The 20,581-nt window shown below is 34.6% G+C and overlaps 1 protein-coding gene across 4 annotated transcripts in view; it reads right to left on the bottom strand.

Moving 5' to 3' along the window:
- LOC105225492 (phospholipid-transporting ATPase ID) overlaps nucleotides 1-19,145 on the bottom strand; it is a 45,313-nt gene extending 26,168 nt beyond the window's left edge. The window contains exons 1-2 of one of the 4 annotated variants that reach the window (XM_049455024.1): nucleotides 19,050-19,145; nucleotides 5,009-5,517 (exon numbers count right to left, since the gene is read on the bottom strand). In XM_049455024.1, the coding sequence (XP_049310981.1) occupies nucleotides 5,009-5,042 (34 nt within the window). In that variant the 5' untranslated portion in view covers nucleotides 5,043-5,517; nucleotides 19,050-19,145. Of the gene's footprint in view, nucleotides 1-5,008; nucleotides 5,518-18,298 lie in introns of all 4 variants that reach the window. The other 3 variants (XM_049455022.1, XM_049455023.1, XM_049455021.1) reach the window with 3 other exon arrangements.
- Between the last annotated feature and the right edge of the window lie 1,436 nt (nucleotides 19,146-20,581).

Consider the following 20,581-nt stretch of genomic DNA (forward strand, 5'->3'; position numbering starts at 1 on the left):
AAACTGTTTTATAAAAGCGATCTAACTGCGATGTACAAGCCTTTACTGACTAGAAAATCTCTCTACAAAACTTAACATCTTTCTAGTTTAGCAAACAGCCCAATTACAAGTAAATGTATATTGATTTATTATTTGCATGTGCATATATGTAAGTACACATGTAACTAGTTATAATTTTCAACTAGTATGGGCCCCAATAGGTCCGTCAAATGGTTTTTTCCTCAAATCCTTTTTTCACGTCTAGATGTTCTGCGAAATGATTATATAGATATACCGATCCATATTACCATACTTCAGTAAATTAAAAAAAAAAAATGTTTTTACACGAAAACCACTGTCTATGGCTTAAAAAATGTATATAATAAAAAAAAAATTTTAATTTAATTTCAAATATTATTTTAGGTCTGTTTCCAATTATAGTCTCTTACATATGTATATGAAGAGAATGCATAAATACATATTTATAACTCAAATAAAAAATCATACTCGAATTTACGATACATACATATGTTATTTTCATTCAGGAAATTCTTGATCCGAAAAGTATATGTGTTAATATGAAGCTTCCCTGCAGCGATGTTTTGGTCAGTTAAGTTATAAGAGATAAGCTTACTATAAACGTATGTAGGAACATATGTATGTATGTAAGCGCCTAAGTTAACTTTGAGTTGTTCTGTGTTGCATGACACAAAGTAAACATAGTGCAGGGTTTGTCAACGCTGTAATGATTATTCAAGCGGTTAAAAAGTAATTGTTCCGCAAGCGGGGAAAATACATTTGGACAAAGTGAAATCGCATGCATGCAATTACAATCTAATATTTTTATATGTATGTAGTATAGGCTGATAATATAATAACAGGGCGTAAAAGTGCAATGGAAATTTTGAAAATCTTACAAAAGTTTGATTTTATTTCAGATCCATACAAATGTATATGTACATATTTATTTGATGTTAGGGAATATAGCTATGAAACAATAAAGCATTTTGTATAGATTGATAAATAATGTATGTATGTACATATGTACATACTTATACATACATATATCGAGTAATATATGAAGTCAAACTATGATTCGTGAGTCATTTTGCTGATCTAGTGACAAAGCAGCATTGCTTCGAAGTCGAACGCCAATACTTGCTTAAGTACTCGCCATAAATATTCAATAAAAATTATGCACAGTTATATAAGATTAAGTCGATTAAAAATAACCGGAAAATTATTAATAAATACCCTGCAGGAACGATGATTCGTTGCGCTTATACGTATGTTGCTTGGCTTTTGCAGACGAATGCAGTCAGGGGTGCCACAGTGAGTATTAAGAGTAATAGAATTGGTTATTTTGATTTGGATTTTTATTTTTATTTCGTCTATGTAAAAGAATAGCTCGCAACTACTTATTTCTGCAGTTTTGTGTATTTATTGTTTTTGTAATACTAGGACAGACGCATGTATGCAAGATCTTAGCCTTACCATCTATAATGAAATTGAACTTTCTTTAAGAAACAACTGATTATTTACACGTGTATCGTGTATTGATCCACACGGTGTATAGTATATCTCGGACTGGCTGAGTACCCTTGACCTATTGCACTAGGCCTTTGCCCCCCACAATCACACATATTTTCTCTTTGCCATAAATAAGTCTTTTGTCGTTCAAATTAATGAGCTCCTTTGCTTTCTTTATTTAACCAGAATTCGCAGCAAAAAACGTTTGATTTAGTTGTCCTTATGTGCGTACAAAATTTATTACATACATACATACATATCTATGTAAGTATGTATGATAAGATTTGTGCATTGCGCACTTAAATCGCTCACAATTAAACACAAACGTACCTAATAGTGAAAGAGTTCATGAGCTAGTGTGTTTAAGTAGATATGTATATACTTATGTGTTGACAGGAAAGACCTTTATTTTTATTTACAAAAATATTTATTTGTTCGGAACTGGGTGTATTAAGTTTGCAATAAAATTTGTAACTCCCAGAAGGAAACGTCGGCGACCCTGTAAATCTGGGTCTGGACGATCAGAGTGTCAAGTCGATTTAACCATATTGGTCTGTCTATATAGGACTATATACATATATACATATACGCGAACTAGTTGCTCAGTTATTAAGATATCGATTTGAAATTTTGCACCGGCATCAATTAGACTGTAATTGGCCATGAGCTTAAGACGAACACACTCCAATATTCTAATCGGACTGCTAAGACTACTCGTAGAGTTTCTTTAAAAGTACACAATTGATATTAGAAATATAAGTCACATATGCTGAGGGGATAATCTACTTTGGCTTTGTTTTCATCTGATCAAATTTGACCTAGACTTTTTATAATTGTGTGCAGTTTGATCTGCATAAGTTAATTAGTCTTCATTGAAGTCTGCGAAGTCATGGTACTCGTCCATAGTATTGGTATCAATAGCGTAGAGTCTCAATATATGTATTTTTGGGTAAGAAGCATGTAAATGCGAGACTTCTGTAAAAAGCCATAAATCTTTTTCAAGAACAACGAGTATGGGTCGCAAAAAAAGGACCCAATATTCATCAATGCATACTTTGCGGTGACGAGAGATGGGTTTAAGAATAAGACGAAATAGTCCAACAATCGGAGAATTATGCTCCAAAAATGAGCCATAAGAGGTGAATGAATAATTTGACTAAACATTTGTTTTGGCTCTGAAGGCTATTTCAGTAGTGCAATGCGATTTTTACCAAATATAAAAATATCGAACAAAGAATTTGTTTCAAATTTTATATTTCTAACCAAATTTCGTGTGCGGAATTGTTGCGAATGTTGGAAAAGGCTTACGGTTATTCAGTTTCATCAAAAAGTCGATTGATAGCAAGAGGCATAAAAAATTTACACCTGGGATGGTGAAGAAGACTTTGGAGAAGATGGGGTCAAATTTGAACGATGGGGTTGGCACCGACCACATTTCTGTGAAAATCCAAATTTAGTATATAATATTATCATGACATTCCTATGTTCAGAGAAAAAATGAGCGAATTTCAACCTCGCCTATTTTCCTAGGAACACAAATTTAAAAATTCTATCTGATTCTGTTACTTTCAAACTAAACACAAATAAATGTAACCTTATGCACGTGAAGGTATTGCCCCAGCTTTGATTCTTGCAAGTTGCAAGAGTGAAGAATGTTCGAACACACCCAAACTTAACCCTTTCTTCCTTGTTGACATTACTTTTTCAACTTTTTACAAAGACTAATTCTTCTTCATTTGCACAACTCTGAATTCAAATTAGAAAGTTTGTCAGTGATACTGAAAGCCTCTTTATAATAATTAATATTTCAGAGATAATTGTAGTGGCAAGAAAGTGTGATTATGGTGTCACAATCATTAAAGCTATCCCATCGCTTCAATGACTCCTCATATACTTCCTGTAACTATTGCGTGAAGTCCAGTAATGATTACTAATTGGGGCTAATTACCAACAAATGTTTGTTTCTATGTGTACAACACATACTATGTGAATACAAGTACATATATACCCACATCCACTTATGTACATACATATTGAATTTGGTGATGATGTCTTCACTTCGATCCTGATAATTTCAGACAGGATACGACATTTACTACCATTACTAGTAGACTACCACTTATAAGAATGCATCAAGTGCAACACTTCTCTGTCAGGTTGTGATACATACATCTAACACACAAGGTAATCGAAATGAGTCTGTTTACATATACCCAGCAATAAAGTCAAGAAGTCCGGGGTGAATTTATGACTAGCTACAAAGAAACTTGCAACTGATTGGACTTTAGATATTTTTACTTTCCCGAAAGGTTCTCAGCGTTGTCAATCGTTTACGAGCTAGCCATCGTTCGTGACACTAAAATAGTTCAAAATAAGTTCAACCGTTTACAACTAATTAATCTTCAATAAAATCCTAAAGACATCCGTTGAACTAAGCAATTATAATTGCACTATAAACTTATGACTTGGGAACTAATCCATTTTCTTTATATAGTAACCCAGGTGTACTCTCTTCAAAATAGCCCTGCTAAATCTTCACAGTATATACCTATACATATTTACATACGTGTATAATCATGTCACTGCTAATGGGTGTGACAACGATGCATTATAGGGAATTTCATCAAAAAACGATTAAATTACACTCAACGTAAATCAAAATTCTGGAATTATTGCCACTTCGTATTTAACATATTGGTGCTATGCTTGTGTAATAAGAGTAGATTTATAAATAAATATATATAAATAACTGATTATTGCAAACCAAAACAAAGCGCGAATAAAAATTGGAAAATAATCGTTCGCACATAGTCGAAACACCTGCTCCAGATATTGCACTAGCGATGTTCTAGCATCTCAAAGCTTATTTTATCCATGCAATAAAACTTATAGGGAAGCAAATGATTATTATTAAAACTTTCGTCATGTACAACAAATTCTTTGCTGTTGGTGGTGATTTTTTCAGGGCATAACTGACCCCGCTTTAAGATGCTTCAAAAAATCGATTTTTTTTGAGAATTTTTTTTGGGGGAAAGAAATAATTGAATAAAGCGGAATTTCTAGGGTTTATAGTTATATATTTAAACATCATCAGAAAATTTGTTGGATACGAAATTTTTGATATTCTACCTTTGGGAAGCAATTGCCCGAAGCATTTCTCATGTGCATTTGTCGAACGGCGGGCAGGATGCAGGTCGCAATTTCTATCGGAAACAAAAAATTCAAAAAGATTCATATTTGTTTTTAAAACTTATCTTCTTGTTAAACTAGAAAATTCCAAAAAAAGGAAGTGTAAAATTCCACAAATTTTTAAAGATTGAAAAAGTGGTTCCGTTTTGTTCATTATATTTATATATCCGACAAGGCCCCAGTACCATTCAAAAGAAAATCAGTCAACGAACCAAAGCAGTTCCTCTAATCTACAAGTATAGCTTAAACCGATTATAATGAATAGTCACATTTCTTTTATTTATGTGAATTAAATTTAGTTGGAACTCACCTTTTTGTGGCTGTGGTTGTGTTTTTGTTCCCATTATGAATATTATCTGTCTTTGGGAGCGATTTAGTCCAATTTGAAGTTTATGCTTAAGCGTAGACTCGGTAGATAAAACGCGTATTAAAAGCCAGTATAAATAGGTATGTTGTACGTAAAAATAAGTGCACTTTTACTTAGAATGACTTCGTTAACATTATCCATAAATAGAACTAGTAAATTAAGGTAACTTTTGTTTTATGTCTTTGTGATTTCGTTTTCTCTTAAATATTAATTTAGCACTTTTATTATTCTATAAATTTTGTTTGTTAAGTTAGTTGCAGGTAGAATGTATCCTTTGTTTCCGTTACAATTAAGAAATGCCTCTTGTGGTTGTGGAACGTGTTAGTCAATTTTTCCAGGCGGTCTGGACTTGGACGGAGGCGCCCTTCTGCGTTTTCGTATGATCGGTGGGGACCAAAGTGGAGACCGCACGAAGTGGATATCCATGTGATTGGTTAAAGGACGAATGCCGTCTAAAAATGAAACAAAAACATAAAAAGTCGTTGAGAATGGGTTTGATACTGAAAAGTTCCGAAGGCGTGCTAAGAACAGCCAATAAACTATGGTATTATGCATACTTTAATCATTTATAAATGAGTTGTGACAATTTTATTTTTTATTAAAATATTCATATGCGATGAGTGCATGTGACTGAAAGTAGTGTTGGCGACGGAATATTGTGGAAGAAAACAGCTGCACCACGTGTTATTCACTCAGTTGTTGACAGCAGGAATGGGAAATTAAAAATTTTAAATTAAATTTTTTATAATATTCACACATTTTTTATACACTCGTGAGAATCTTTACAAATTTGATGTGATTGAACGTAGCACAACAACAAAATGATGAATGTGGTTAACTCCTTTGCAAGGCATTATGCCTCCAAATAGTTGACCTTATAAGTAATGAAAGGTTGATAAACGCCAGCCATCTATTACAACGCTATTTATTATAAACTCTCTAACCACCTTCAAGATATACATATACGCTAACCGAAATGTACAAAATTAGCATGGTCAAAGGAGTAAAACCCTTTATATTAAGTATGTGGGGTCTTGAGTAGAGTGCATTCAAGAAAATATGCTCATTTCATTTCATTAAAGTATAAAACTTACTGACTGATGTATATACATAAGTTTTCGGATAAAAGGACGGGTAGCATAAAAGTTATATTGGGTATTTGGGTGCTCATGAACCATGTTCTTCAACACAGTATAGTAAGTCTAAAATCTCCTCCCATTTTACCCGAAAAATTTGTCTGGCTAAGCGCTATGTACGGCACAAGGTTAATCGTTGGGGCGCAAGTCGATACACATACATACATTTATGTTTAAAAGTCAACCGAAATGGAGAACCTCTTATAAGCTAAATCAGGTCATAGGAAGTTATGGACCAATTTGAAACATTTTACGATATAAGTTTTCACATTTTTGATGACACTAAGTTCTATCATAAGTGAGCATGTCTGTAGCACGATTCGTCTCCTATGAAGCTGTGTTAAGTGGATCGCTTAATAAACAAAAATCAATGTGAGCCTTTGTTCCAAAACATTCAAATATTTGGTGTTGTCACGTTATTAATTATATAAATTGATCCATATGTAAGCGTGTGTGTATGTATCCTCTAAGAGAGCGTAATCAGAATAATTCTTAGGTGTTGAGTTTCTTGAAATTTCAAAGCAAATACAAATGTAAACATAAGCAATATGATGCCAACAACTAGCGACTTCGAAACTTCACATTTTGAGGATTTCTTACAAAAGGTTAACTAGTTTTCTGAGAACTTTGGTCAGCAGTTTATATTTTGAAAAACAGATTGGGTGATGCAGTAAAGATTTGTTTGTGTCATATTATGTGATCGTAGCAGTGCCAGTTGAGCTCTGAGCAAACATATAAATACAAGTATATCCAGTGTGTAGAAAACTGCTTTGACAACGCTAGCTTTTGGCACAAGCTCGTATACCAGCATGTACATACATATGTATATATACATAGTGCATATGTATGTGAAAGTGCATCTATGTTTATAAACCGGGAATTCCACGGAATTGAAACACAATCAATGCACTCGCCACTGTTCTATTTGATTGTACATTTGACTGATATATTGAATTACGATATTTGAAATATTGCAAAGAATTAATTTTCACATGCACATACATATGTAGGTAAGAGTATTAATACATATACATATCTATGTGTATCCGCTATCTACATGTGTTAGATTTTGTGTAAGATTTTCAAAGATCTAAAGTTTTTTGGAGTGGCGAGTTTATTTCGATGTTTATTCTTTGGTGAAGTATTATTTCATATGTAGATATTTTACAAAAATATCTGCAATTGTATAAAATATAGAAACTGTCGAAATTTCAAAGTATTAGTATATTTCAAAACAGTATTTAACATAACAATGACATACGCACATAATTATATCAACTATCGAAGCCAAATGCTCGGTCGAACACTAAAATTAAATTTAGTTGGAACGTCGTGGGTGACAATTTTTTTACCATTAAATATTACTTATACGCAGCGCTGGAGGGAGCTAAGGGCACAGCTACTAGAAAATCCATTCGAATATACTAGATACTGAGAGCATGGTCAATACATTAGCACATTAATTTTATTTTATTTCATACGCAACCATAATTTCTAATGAAATCTTAAGCCAAACTTACTTTTAATGACGAGAGCGCACGAAACCACAATACTTATCGTAAATTTTGTTCGCAGTAATGAGTTAGTTCACATCTGTGCTTTCGTCCAAACATTGACGGAAATGCTCTCGAATATATATCCTTATAAACAAACGAATGTACTAATTTTTGCTATATATTTGTTTGTATGTATATTATATACCAAAGAGTAATGATCCGTATATAATTAGCACAAAAATGAAATTATTTTGCCATGTTCAAAATATTATCCGAGCTAATCGTTACACAAACACAATATTTATACACATGTTCATATCTAAATGTTTAAAAATATTTTATATGATGTGGTTAATAAAATACAAAAAATTGTTTAACCACCCTTCCAAAGTTATTGTGAACAGCATGGTCACAGCTAACAGGGTCAGGGCTTATCAAATGAGCAGCTGATGAAGAAATCATGTGGAATTTTCTGTTCTGAAAAATTGTGTAATAATAAATACTTTCCACTTTAATTTTTCCTTAAACCAAAGCAGTTATTGGGTCAAATGTAGATATCAGAACGAAATGCTTAAACCCTAATCAGTTTACTCAGAAATATTAGGTTGTTAAAATCTTTTGAATTTCGAGGCTATGTATAAAGCGCTACAGAGCTCGTATCTTGCAAAACTATACATCTTTGAAAGGTCTTGACATAACCTACAAAACGACGCTATGCATGATTAATTTCGATATTACGTTCAACAGCTATAGACGTGTAAACATGGAGTTCACTAACGCCAAAATTCGCGCTATTTTAAAGTTTTCCTTCGTTAAAGGCAAAACCGCTAGAGAAACGTTCCGTGAGATTATTTGTTTTGGGGGATGGTACTATGTGACGACAAATACCGATCAAATCATGGAAAAGATCGAGTTATCCCGCATGTGGCTTCTCGTGACATAGCCCAGAAGATGAGAGTTAGTCACCAAACCATCTACAGAAGGTTGGATACACCAAAAAGCTTGATGTTTGGGGTGCCGTATGATTTGACGCAAAAAACCTTCTGCATCGAATCAACGCCTGCGATATGCTGCTGAAACGGAACGAACTCGACCCATTTTTGAAGCGAATGGTGACTGGCGACGAAAAATGGATCACATACGACAATATCAAGCGAAAACGGTCAGTGTCGACGGCCGGTGAATCGTCCCAAACAGTGGCCAAGCCGGGATTGACGGCCAGGAAGGGTTTACTGTGTGTTTTTGTGGGATTGGAAGGGCATCATCCACTATAATCTGCTCTTAATTCTATCATCTACTGCAAACAACTGGAGCACCTGAAGCAGGCGGTCGACCAGAAGCGTCCAGAATTGGCCAACAGGAAGGGTGTAGTGTTCCACCAGGACAACGCCAGATCACACACTTCGTTGATGACTTGTCAGAAGCTATGGGAGCTCGGATAGGACGTTTTATCGCATCCACCATATAGCCCGGACATAGCGCCAAGTGATTACCACCTGTTCCTGTTCATGGCGAACGCCCTTCTTGGTGTAAAAGAGGCTTGTGAAAAGTGGCTGTTCGCGAGATATTTGACAACCTTGTATGTTAAAATCCATTGCTTTGTGGCCACGAGGGTCTGTATTTTTCTTTTTAATTACAATAATTTAAATTGCAAAATCTAACGTTTTGATAACCTAAAAATTGATTAAATCTAAATGAATCGTTTGGGAAATAAAAAATAAATGATAAATTAGTCGAGCAGAAATTTTTAATTGTCAGCAGTTCAGGCTTGGAGTCTGGCTCAGCCGAAAATGCTTAATTATATAGCGTAATGATGATTAGATATGTATTACCCATTCACTCAGTCGATTTACCTTTTACTGATTGTACTTATAAAATAAAACAAATTACGGAAAATTTGTAAACCAAATTTATTCATTTCACACAAACTTTCAGCAAATCTGCCATCTGTTTAGAACGTCAAAGGAAAATATGGAAATGCGATATCCCGTGATAGCAGAGCTCCCTTGTACGGCAATTAATCTATGAAAATCGTGCTGTTCATTGGCAATTTACAGCTTTAATAACCTGATAGCTCCGCTCAGATTGGCATTCTTATATAATCCGACTCGCTGTTATGCCCACACATACACATATACTATATTTATATGCACATGAAGATCGAGTTGCCAATTATGATGTGTGTTTTTCTGTAAGCTTTCTGAGTCTGAATGTTATCTCGCTATAGTTTAGTTGTAAGAAATTCATACTTCTAATATATTTGCTATTTAATTTTAATTTAATGAACAAACTTCGTGACTCATACGCATACATATGCATATACACTAATGACTGTACAAATGCTCCGAATAGATTGCAATTCACTCTTCCCGCTTCACAGGAAAGATGATTCAGTAATAAACAGCAGCGGCTATGGATCAGCAGAGAATTTAAAAACACTGAAGAATCAACTGTTAATTAACAGACTACAACGACGCGATGGAGAAACATTTTGCACTAAGGTCAATTTTCAATTCTGGTTCCTTTATAAATAGTTTCGGTATTCTACTTGCGTAAAAGTTTCGACATTTGACTTACATAGAAGTGAAGTTATGAGCAAAAAACTTTCATTTTCGAAGAAACTTAATTAAATAACATTTAACATCGGTTGCAACCGAAAATTTTATAATCTTGCAACTTGCAAGAATCAAACCCAGAGAAATACCTTAAAATGTAGAACGTCACCCAGAAGATCGGAATCTTAGCAATTTTATACGAGGTGTGTTCAAAAAGTATCGCGAATTTTGAATTTTCGCGGGTTACGTATATTCGAATTTCGAATTTTTTGTGGCGTTATGTTGGTACTCAAGTCTCTCGCTTATGCCGACAAGCTCGGCCATTTTGAATGTTCATTTAATTGTTGACAGCTGCTTTGCTGGCACGTGTTTTGGATCGTCTTCGATTTTACCTATCAAAAAAATTGCACCACGATAACGCCCCTGCTCACACATCGTTGCTTGTGCGCGACTTTTTGGCCAAAAACAACACACTAATGCTGCCGCAGCCACCGTATTCCCCAGATCTGGCCCCCTGTGACTTTTTCTTGTTCCCTAAACTGAAGAGGCCCATGTAAGGACGACGTTACGCTTCTCTTGACGAGATAAAGACGGCATCGAAGGAGGAGCTGAAGAATATAAAAAAAATGATTTTTTGAAGTGCTTCGGAGATTGGAAAAACCGTTGGCACAAGTATATAATATCTCATGGGGATTACTTTGAAAGGGGACAAAATTGATATTCATGAATAAATAAATAACTTTTGAAAAAACACAAAATTCGCGATACTTTTTGAACACACCTCGTATATACATATAACTCATGCACAAACCGACAAATTCGGCATAAGATTTGTTAGAAAAAATCATTATAAGCAGTCTAAGCGAGTTGATACTAAAAAATGTTTTCTAGGTTTCATTTCTGCTCCATATGATTACCTCACATACTATCAACAATCATATGGAGCAGAGTCAGCCGGATAATAATAGTTATATGGGGGCTAGGTCATTTTTTCTTTCAATTGTATATATTTTAGTCAGAAATGTATACTGTTATGAGTAAAAAACACTATGTAACTTTCATTAAGATAACTCAAATATTGGTCGATATATCCAGCATAAAGTCACATGGAAGTTCAAAAATCTTTAGGTACATATTCAGGTATTGAGCCGAACCTTTCTGATACACAGAACACTAGACAGACGAACACGCTCAAGACGACTCAGTACGTCACGCTCATAACATTTAACATAACTTAATAAACTCTGTCCAGATTATAACAAGAAGAAACAGTTGCCCGAGGAAGGGCTTCTCAATCATTGTTGTCAGGAAATTCATTATTCGGTTAAGTTTAATTTTGTAGAAAGCATACTCGCAGACTAGCAACACAGCCAATATTTTCCATGAATGAAATTAATACCTAGCATAGCGCTCATTAATTCTTTATTAATGTTTATGTATATACATATGTATTGTTTGTATGTACATACATATGTATGTATGGATTTGCTACAAATTAACCAAATGACCTTGTCCACTCAAAACTTCCAAAAACACAATAGTCGCAAAATAATTCAAAAATGTGTATGTACTATACATACATAGTATGTATGTATGTATCTAAACATTAAATGCGTGTGCGCATGGTGGTGCACACAGAGAGACTTGAAGAATTATGCGTGCTCCGTTGGCAATTGCTAAGACGAATGCGAATGTAAGCATAGTAAATGTGTAAATGTGTGACCATGTAGCGGAGTAAAACCCCAAACCACCTTGAACTTTTTCACAGAGTCGAGACCAATGCCGAGGCGCTGGGTGCGAATTTAATAATTGAACTGAAAAAGAAAACATTTCAAGTCATCAAGTAAGTAATTACGCACAATTAGTTATGAATACTCTCCTATTTGTGGATGAATAAACGTTTGCCACCAACATATACGAGTATACATACATATCTTTTAATGCGTTTACATATGTATATGTATGTTAAGCGAACTAACATACTGTACATACGTACACCTGCTTTTTAAGTGAGTTGTGCACGACTTACAATAAACAAATCTGGCAAGCATTACTATTTATTTGGTTTCAAGTTCCAATTCTGCGATTGAATTACGCGCTCTTGAATTGGAATTCCCGTAGAACGTAGAAGTCGTAGAACTCGAAGTTCTTGATCTTAAAAGCTTACTTTCACTTTACATTTATTTATGTATGTATCTTAAATTCATAAATGCAGTAGATTTACTAATTTTTCATGACAATGTTAGCAAAATATATATTTTTTTTCAATGATTTCTGTTTCTTTTTCAAATCCCAGGCAATATAATAAAAATTGGTCACGGAGAACTACAAAATCCACACAATTTCAGGTTTTCGAGATATCTTCAAATAACGGTTGTGTGGTTAATATAAAAATGGCTAATTAAATTTTTATTACTGCAAAATGTCAATTTGAGCGTAAGCCTTCGCAAATTTTCTCAAAGTTGACTGGTTGGGCTAGTCGATTTGACGGCAAGACGAGTGCGGGCAATATGAGTCATTCGGAGCGGTGACTTCTTGAGAGATACTACTTTACGTGTACGCATTGAGAGATACATTTGAACATTCATTCATGCTCATATATTTATGTATATATGTATATACATATACATGGGTTTAAAATAATGACAATTAAATTATCAGAGACGGTAACTCGTTCTTTTATTTCGCAAACGATTCAGCTCTTTTAGCTTCTGTGCACAAATTCTAGTAAATGCGGGTAACACCAAAATATTTCCAGATTAGACTTGCATATTTTTTAGGTGCAATCAAAAACTTCTTTAACCCCAAGCCAAGAGGAACTCTCTCTAGCTCTATACAGCAAAGAAATTCCTATGAACTGGTTAAGAAATTCGCATAAAAGTCATGAAGAAATAATACATACTTGTACATACATACATATGTACGTACATAAAATATGTATATAAAAATCACATATTCGAAAACAAACGTATACCAAATGTCAACCGGATATGTAGTACCAATTTAGATAAAAGTTCCAGTTTGTCTCTTTTGTCAGCTATCAAAAAAATATCGATGCACGTATGTATACATTACATACATATAAAAGAATAAATAATTAAGGAAAGTAGAAGTGAATAATGAACAGTTATTTCGTACTCTATTCTAAACCACTGAATACACTTCTAGTTAGCAGCTTAAAACGTATTCACTCAACTGATCATAAAGCGGCTCCAAAAGATCAGATGCCAAGTCAAAAGAATGGAGAGAAAGGGTGGTTCACAATTATAAATTTCGGAATAAAAACTGTAAAAGGTCAAAAGATGGTAGTAATGTCACTTTGCCTGTGAAGAATAAACTAACACAATGCTACTTCTCCTCGCATAAGTCGACTTTTATCACTGCGAAATCAGGTGACCGTTTAGTACCCCTGTTTCGCGGTCGGGTGCAGACCTACATACTTATATAGCAGTGTGTAAGCAATATTTAAGTTTCCACGCAAATGACACATTAGCCATTAGGGCATTTTGCTTTGTTAAAATAATATGAAGTTAATTTTCACACATTTCAGCATTTGACATTTGGAGAACACATAGTATCTATACATATGTATGTACGTATTTGCAGATGTAAACAGACTATGTACAAATGGTTGAATGTAGCGAGTATGGAAAGGGACTGAAGTGCAATTTAATTAGCAAAACAAATCACTGCGGTGACAACAGAGGATTTGCTTATTTTACATAAATAAACACCGCTTCCGCGCCAACAGCTCATAGGTGGCAAATACTTATGTATAGTTACACAAAATAGTGTATACATATGTATGTATGTACATATATATACAATGGCGCAATTCATGGAAATACATGGCGTTGTTTGCTTCAGAACATGTGATTATGTAAAGGTGTAAATATGAAGACACAGCTGGGAATCAAAACCCTACAACACACATAAACATAAGAAAACCCCAAGTCTAATTAAATGGAGAGTTTTGAATTCGAGGCGAGCAACTGAAGGCCAAACAGCAAAGCAGTTGACATCACCCAAAATAAATCGGCTAGTTCTTATGTGACTGGATCAGCTGTGGGTGAAGTGAAGTGTGGTGGGACAACAAATTGAAGTTGAAGTGTTGCATTTAAGTGCTTTGGCTGCGACGGTACACCCGTGGTCAACGCTTTAATCGAAGCTGGCGCAACATCTGACACACAAAAAAAAAAAAAAACAGCAAAGCTCCGTCTACCATCGTTTAAAGATGTTAACACCAAGTATTTGGGATGACTATTATTATTTATTAAAAATTAGAACTTAGAAGAGTGCTATTTAACTCGAATTTTATCCGATAATAACCCATAATTAAATAACCGAAGATAACCAAAGTTTAAATAATATTTTTAAAATATTTGAAAATTGTTTTGGTAAAAGATGTCTTTTTAACCCTCTCGTTCACTCGACGAAGCTCTAAACGAATACACACTCCACTTTGAGCATATGTGAAGCTCGACACATGAGCCATAAAATATATAGTATAGCTTTATAGTAGTTGAGTTACTAGCAACGGTATGTGTTCGTGCAACAATTTTGAATTCCCCTTAGGGGTCAATCTTATTCATGTTCATGTTCATTGTCCGCCTACAAGTAACACGACAGCGAAACTATAAAAAACAAAAAACAAAATATCGCAAAAAGGATGCAATACAATAATAAATCCACTATCAACAAACCAATTTACCACACGCCAACACAACATTCCACCGATTGTGTTCCTCCACTTAGGCCCAGTTTGTGGTGGCGACTTAATGAAGTCGTAAAGGGCATATTCAGGTCGCGGGAGCAATGGCGTTGGATGGTGGCTAATCGTTGTTAGTTGTTTTTGTTCCGCCACTCAGCTAACCCTGGTTTTGAAATTTCATTACCAATCAAACGAAAGCGAAATCGTGAACATTGAATTCTGATGGCACCTAAAGGAATGACACTCGTGGATAGTTCCGCCACTCCGAAATGTCAATAGTGTGGGAGTTGAGGGGTAATTGTAAATGACATACAAACTCTCAAACCGACTGACCACGAACTTCGCTAACATATACTTACATACATATACATATGTATACACATGCTCGCACAGAAATGTTTGTACATTCATATGTGTTTGGTGAGGGAGCCTATGACAGCGAAACTATTGTAATAGCGGTAAGAAATATTTAAACAAATATATCGAAAGGATAAATCAGAAATGCGGCATAAAGAAAAAATAAAGCATACTCTATCAATCCAAGAACTTTCTCTCGCTTGATGAAAAGCTTCCAAAAGTTCAAAACCTCAAATAGTTTGGTTTTTAGAGTTCTATCTTAATGTAATTATTTTTGTTAGCTGCCGAGTATGGTACAATATTAGATAGTTTGCAACATAAATAGTAATGCAATGGGAACCATAGAACACAAGCGCGAACCAGTAGTGAAGCTAAACGCTTTCGCCTTTAATGCATGCTCTCGGGGTACCTGAAAAATGGAGACTTCTACAAGGCGCCAATTAAGGCCGAGGCCGCCATTAGCTATGTATACCTCCACAGTTCCAGGATTCATTCCTATATACAAACATCTGTAACCTTACTACTATTTGGTTAGACGAAGATTCATTGTGGATACATGCATGGATACATATCCCTACATTCATATCTATACATAGGAATATGTGTTCGTGTGTAAGTACATTTGCCTTAAGCCACGTAATTTTAATTTTATTTCATTGATTTATTTTCCGAGGTTTGACCGTATATGAAATTTGAATGTGTGGTAATTATGGAATGTGCAGCAGTTCCCAGACCGTCAACACCATTAAACACATATGCACATATTCATATCTACATATGTACATATACACACAATAATCTATAAGTTAAAATATGGGTGATTGCACATATTTACGGTTTTACCAACAAATCGTACGGAGTAGAGCATTTAAACGGAGCGGATTTGACCTTGGAAGAACACCTGTCAGGGGACGTAAAACTTTAAATTGTTAATCAACTCCTGGGAATTGAACAATATGGTTTAAGTCGAAGGCATTTCAGAAACTCATCGGATTCAAAGGAAATTTGTTTATGAACAACAAACACATTAATTTAAATAAAGTTCATAATTTATGTCAGAATCTAGAACTAACATATGTACATGCATATAATACTTTTAAATAGTCAAATAATAGTTATTTAATTTAATACGGATTTAGTGCGGGTCTTCTTAGCAGGATGATGTTTCGGTTATATTTAAAATCAGATCTTAAGGTACTCAGCTGAGATACGTCTGCTAAATCTACGGAGCTTCTCTCAGGTTTATGCAAAAATATTAAACGTTTAATAAATTTCTTGAAAAATAAGGTGCTAAATGGTTTAAAATAATTCCACGAAGAAACTGAAATCACAACGGATCTACAAATTTGAAGTATTCTGTAAATTTTACGATTACATCTGCTTTACTGGTATAATATTGTATGTATTTCCTTCAAAAGGGGTGTCCTCTATTACACAAAGGTATAGTATAAATACATGTACGAGTATACGTAGACAAAATAAAACAAAGTCAGACTTTCTTGGCAGAAAACTCTCTTATCCTTGGATTCGTATTTCCGAAATTATTAAAAGATTTGAAGACATGGTCCCTTAGCACAATTTTTTAAATTTGAAATCTGTTTCTACTTTATACAAAACGAATTTTGGAGAAGCATGCAAAGTGTTTCCTCAGCTAAGGGTGGAGAAGTTAGATCAGTAACTAACAAATGAATATCTCTGCGCATATTCGGAGAGTAAAATAAGATTCTTTGCTTAATGAAGCGTAATATCAAGGTTCTTATTTGGGATGAATAAAAGTTTTATTATATTTACAAACAGCAAATTGTTAGATTGCTTCATGAGCAGCACAAGGAAGTTCCATAACAAATGTAATTGTATCATGCGTGGAGGTATCTGTTGTCTATGTCGAGATAAAATCACTAGATAAGCCTTTTAGAAGCACATTCATATCAAGCTTATATCACAACACATACATAGGTATTATATATATGTATGTACATACATGCATATGTGAAAGTCATATCATGAATCATGATCCCACGAACATGGCAGAGCCACTGAAGTTCACCGCAATTAGCGTTTCAATCGGTCAAATGTCTGCAAAATTCGTTACCTTATTGGCTTTTGTTTATGGCTGCGTAAAAGCTGAATTTTAATTGATTAGAGGCCAATGCTTGATTTTTCTGTGGCTTTCGGAACTACATAATTTAGCTGCGTAAAACGCAGTTCAAGTGTATAGGTGTATACTTATTTATGTATACATATGTACATACATATATATTTATATCATGAATTTACAACTCATGTGCATTGTTGGTATGAAGAAGTCAAAGTAAAGCGTTTAGAAAAGATCGCAAAAGTTCGGCTTAGTAGTGGAAAGTATGACATCATTTTCGGCTGCCTAAGTGTGTGCAGAAAGAGTTTGTATGATACATACATATGTACATAAGTACATACTTATGTGTCGAGAAATATGCGTACACTCATTTCTATGTACTAGTAGTTACGACGATCTACTCTTCCAAAAAGTGCTATGGGCATATTATCTAAAAATTCTTGTCAAAATCCAATAGCGAAAAATTTTTAACCACTTAGACTCACTTATTGTTGTTGATCAAGGGGCTTTCGTTAATGTGGTCGCATATCGGTAGGCTATTGCAAATTTCTAAGTGCATACAGTCATACATACGCGGCTTAAAACTTGTTGTAACCACGAGATTAAAGTATTCGAACATTTTTGCGTATTTGTTAAGATAGATCTTTAGCAACTAGTAACATTTTTCCAATAGCAACTAATTGGCATCTTTCCATAAAATATTCTATCGCTTGTTTCCGTTTCTTTAAGAACTTTATGCACATGTAACTATGTACATACATAGTATATATTTGTTCATATCAGCACTTTGGCTATAATTGCGAAAAAATTAGTATTATTATTACTTTAGCCCCACACTTCCCTTATGGGATATGGGATCACATTAGAGTATTATTACATTTACCTTTCTGAAAGCTCCGTTTCAATAGCACTTAAAAGCACCATTTGTTACCCGGCCATTGGGGATACCTTTTAATTAAGATTAAAAGATCTGCGCCGCCGAGCCGATAGTTAAATATCTGGGAATATTTGGAGCCTGCATATGTTTTCGTTCAAATTCTACCACTATGTAGACGCACTTATGCAAAAATAAATATAAACTCATATGTATGTTTATAAATATGTACATACATATATGCAATGTGCATATGTGTGAATTTTAATTCTTAGGCAGCATCAACTTATTAATCGCGCATCACTAAGTATTTACACAGTATGACAATATATTGTAGACGTAACTTTTTTTGAATCACAACTGGCGGTTGGTAATAGTATCAAATATATTGTGTGTTTGTATGAACTTTACATATCTGTGTTAATTGCTGCGGTGCACCACTATGATTTTTATATAAAAACTTACAATAATTAATACGTACATGTATGCACAAAATTGCACTTGCGTTCAGTTCCAACAAAATCATTAATTCGTAGTAATACTTGTGTGGCTATTTTGTGTATTTTTCTTCTATGTTAATATGTAAGTATATCGCTTTTGCATTTGCTTCACTTCACAACCCTATATTTGTAAGTTCGTGTGCATGTATGTACATACATATGTATTTAGGTACAATATTTTGAGGTCGATGTCGCGTTTTGGTTTAGTTGTTGACAAATGCCAAAAAATAAAAAAATAATTAAGAAATTAACCGACGAACCTTAAACAACGAATAAAATCACACTCGAGTCCACGACACATCCAAGCTCTTTGAGACTTCCGCGGCAACTGAAACTTCTTTCAATTCGTAACAATGAGTAAAAACATAAAATAAATGCAAAATATTGTGTACATATCTGCGTAAGCATGTTTGTGTATATTAAAAGCGATTGTACAAAAGCAACAAATAAGCAAATACATAAAGACAAAACCAACACTGTGCGATTGTAGAAAGCAATAAAGGTAACTCATGCAGTTCGACATGCGACACATACAGGGTGTCAAAATAGCTCCTCGATTTTTTCTCGCCATTTTTTGCCGCCGGAAATGTGCAAACAGAGCTTTAATTATTCCGGATACTGAAATTTACGACGCGACTTCCCAAAACTTGGTATGTTTCTCTCAGTAAATAATCAACGGTGATATGTTGGAAAGCTGCGATATTAGTATTATAAATATCTAGGCGCATTTATCCGATTTTCTTCCTAAGATACCCTAATCAATGGATACAAGGAGCTGTCATATTGTCGCAAATTGGTTCACGAAATCATGTTTCATACCCAGAATGATTTACCCTGTATTCTAAAGCTAAGTTACTTAGAGAACCACTTCGTTGACGGGGAGTTGTATTACAAGTTAACTAAACGCAACGATAAAAGCGATAGCGAGTGCTCGTACATAGAATATGAATGTGTATTTGTGTATGCAATCGGAAAGCTACTGTTGCGTTTGGAGGCGGACGAAGTGTGTCGCGTGTGTGATGATGCGAGAGCCAACATGAGCATGCTGTTTGCCGAGAACGCGAGTGCACGAGTACTCGCCACATGATTCTCAGCATAGCAATCGGTGTTGTGATTGGAAGTGATTTTCCCGTAACAAATGATTTTGTTCATTTACTTGGAGGTGACTGCTTTTTCCTTCACATTAGATTCATATGTATGTATGTATGTAAGTACATTCTAATGTGTCAGGGGAGTTGGGTTTGATTTACATTACTTATATGAGCCTTGTTTAATTAATCATTTAAACCTAATATACCGAATGCACTAACATATGAATGTAATCAAAGCAAACTTTTAAAATATGTGAAAACTTCAAGAAGGAAGTTATGTATTTTTGATACCGTTAAACCTACGAACAGATGTCATACCCTTATAAGTACGAGGTGTGTTCAAAAAGTATCGCGAATTTTGTGTTTTTTCAAAAATTATTTATTTATTCATGAATATCTATTTTGTCCCCTTCAAAGTAATCCCCATGAGATATTATACACTTGTGCCAACGGTTTTTCCAAACTTCGAAGCACTTCAAAAAATCATTTTTTTTTAATCTTCTTCAGCTCCTCCTTCGATGCGGTTTTTATCTCAAGAGAAGCGTAACGTCGTCCTTTCATGGGCCTCTTCAGTTTAGGGAACAAGAAAAAGTCACAGGGGGCCAGATCTGGGGAATACGGTGGCTGCGGCATCATTAGTGTGTTGTTTTTGGCCAAAAAGTCGCGCACAAGCAACGATGTGTGAGCAGGGGCGTTATCGT

This window comes from Bactrocera dorsalis, chromosome 4, assembly GCF_023373825.1.
Source record: "Bactrocera dorsalis isolate Fly_Bdor chromosome 4, ASM2337382v1, whole genome shotgun sequence".
Classification (NCBI taxonomy): domain Eukaryota; kingdom Metazoa; phylum Arthropoda; class Insecta; order Diptera; family Tephritidae; genus Bactrocera; species Bactrocera dorsalis.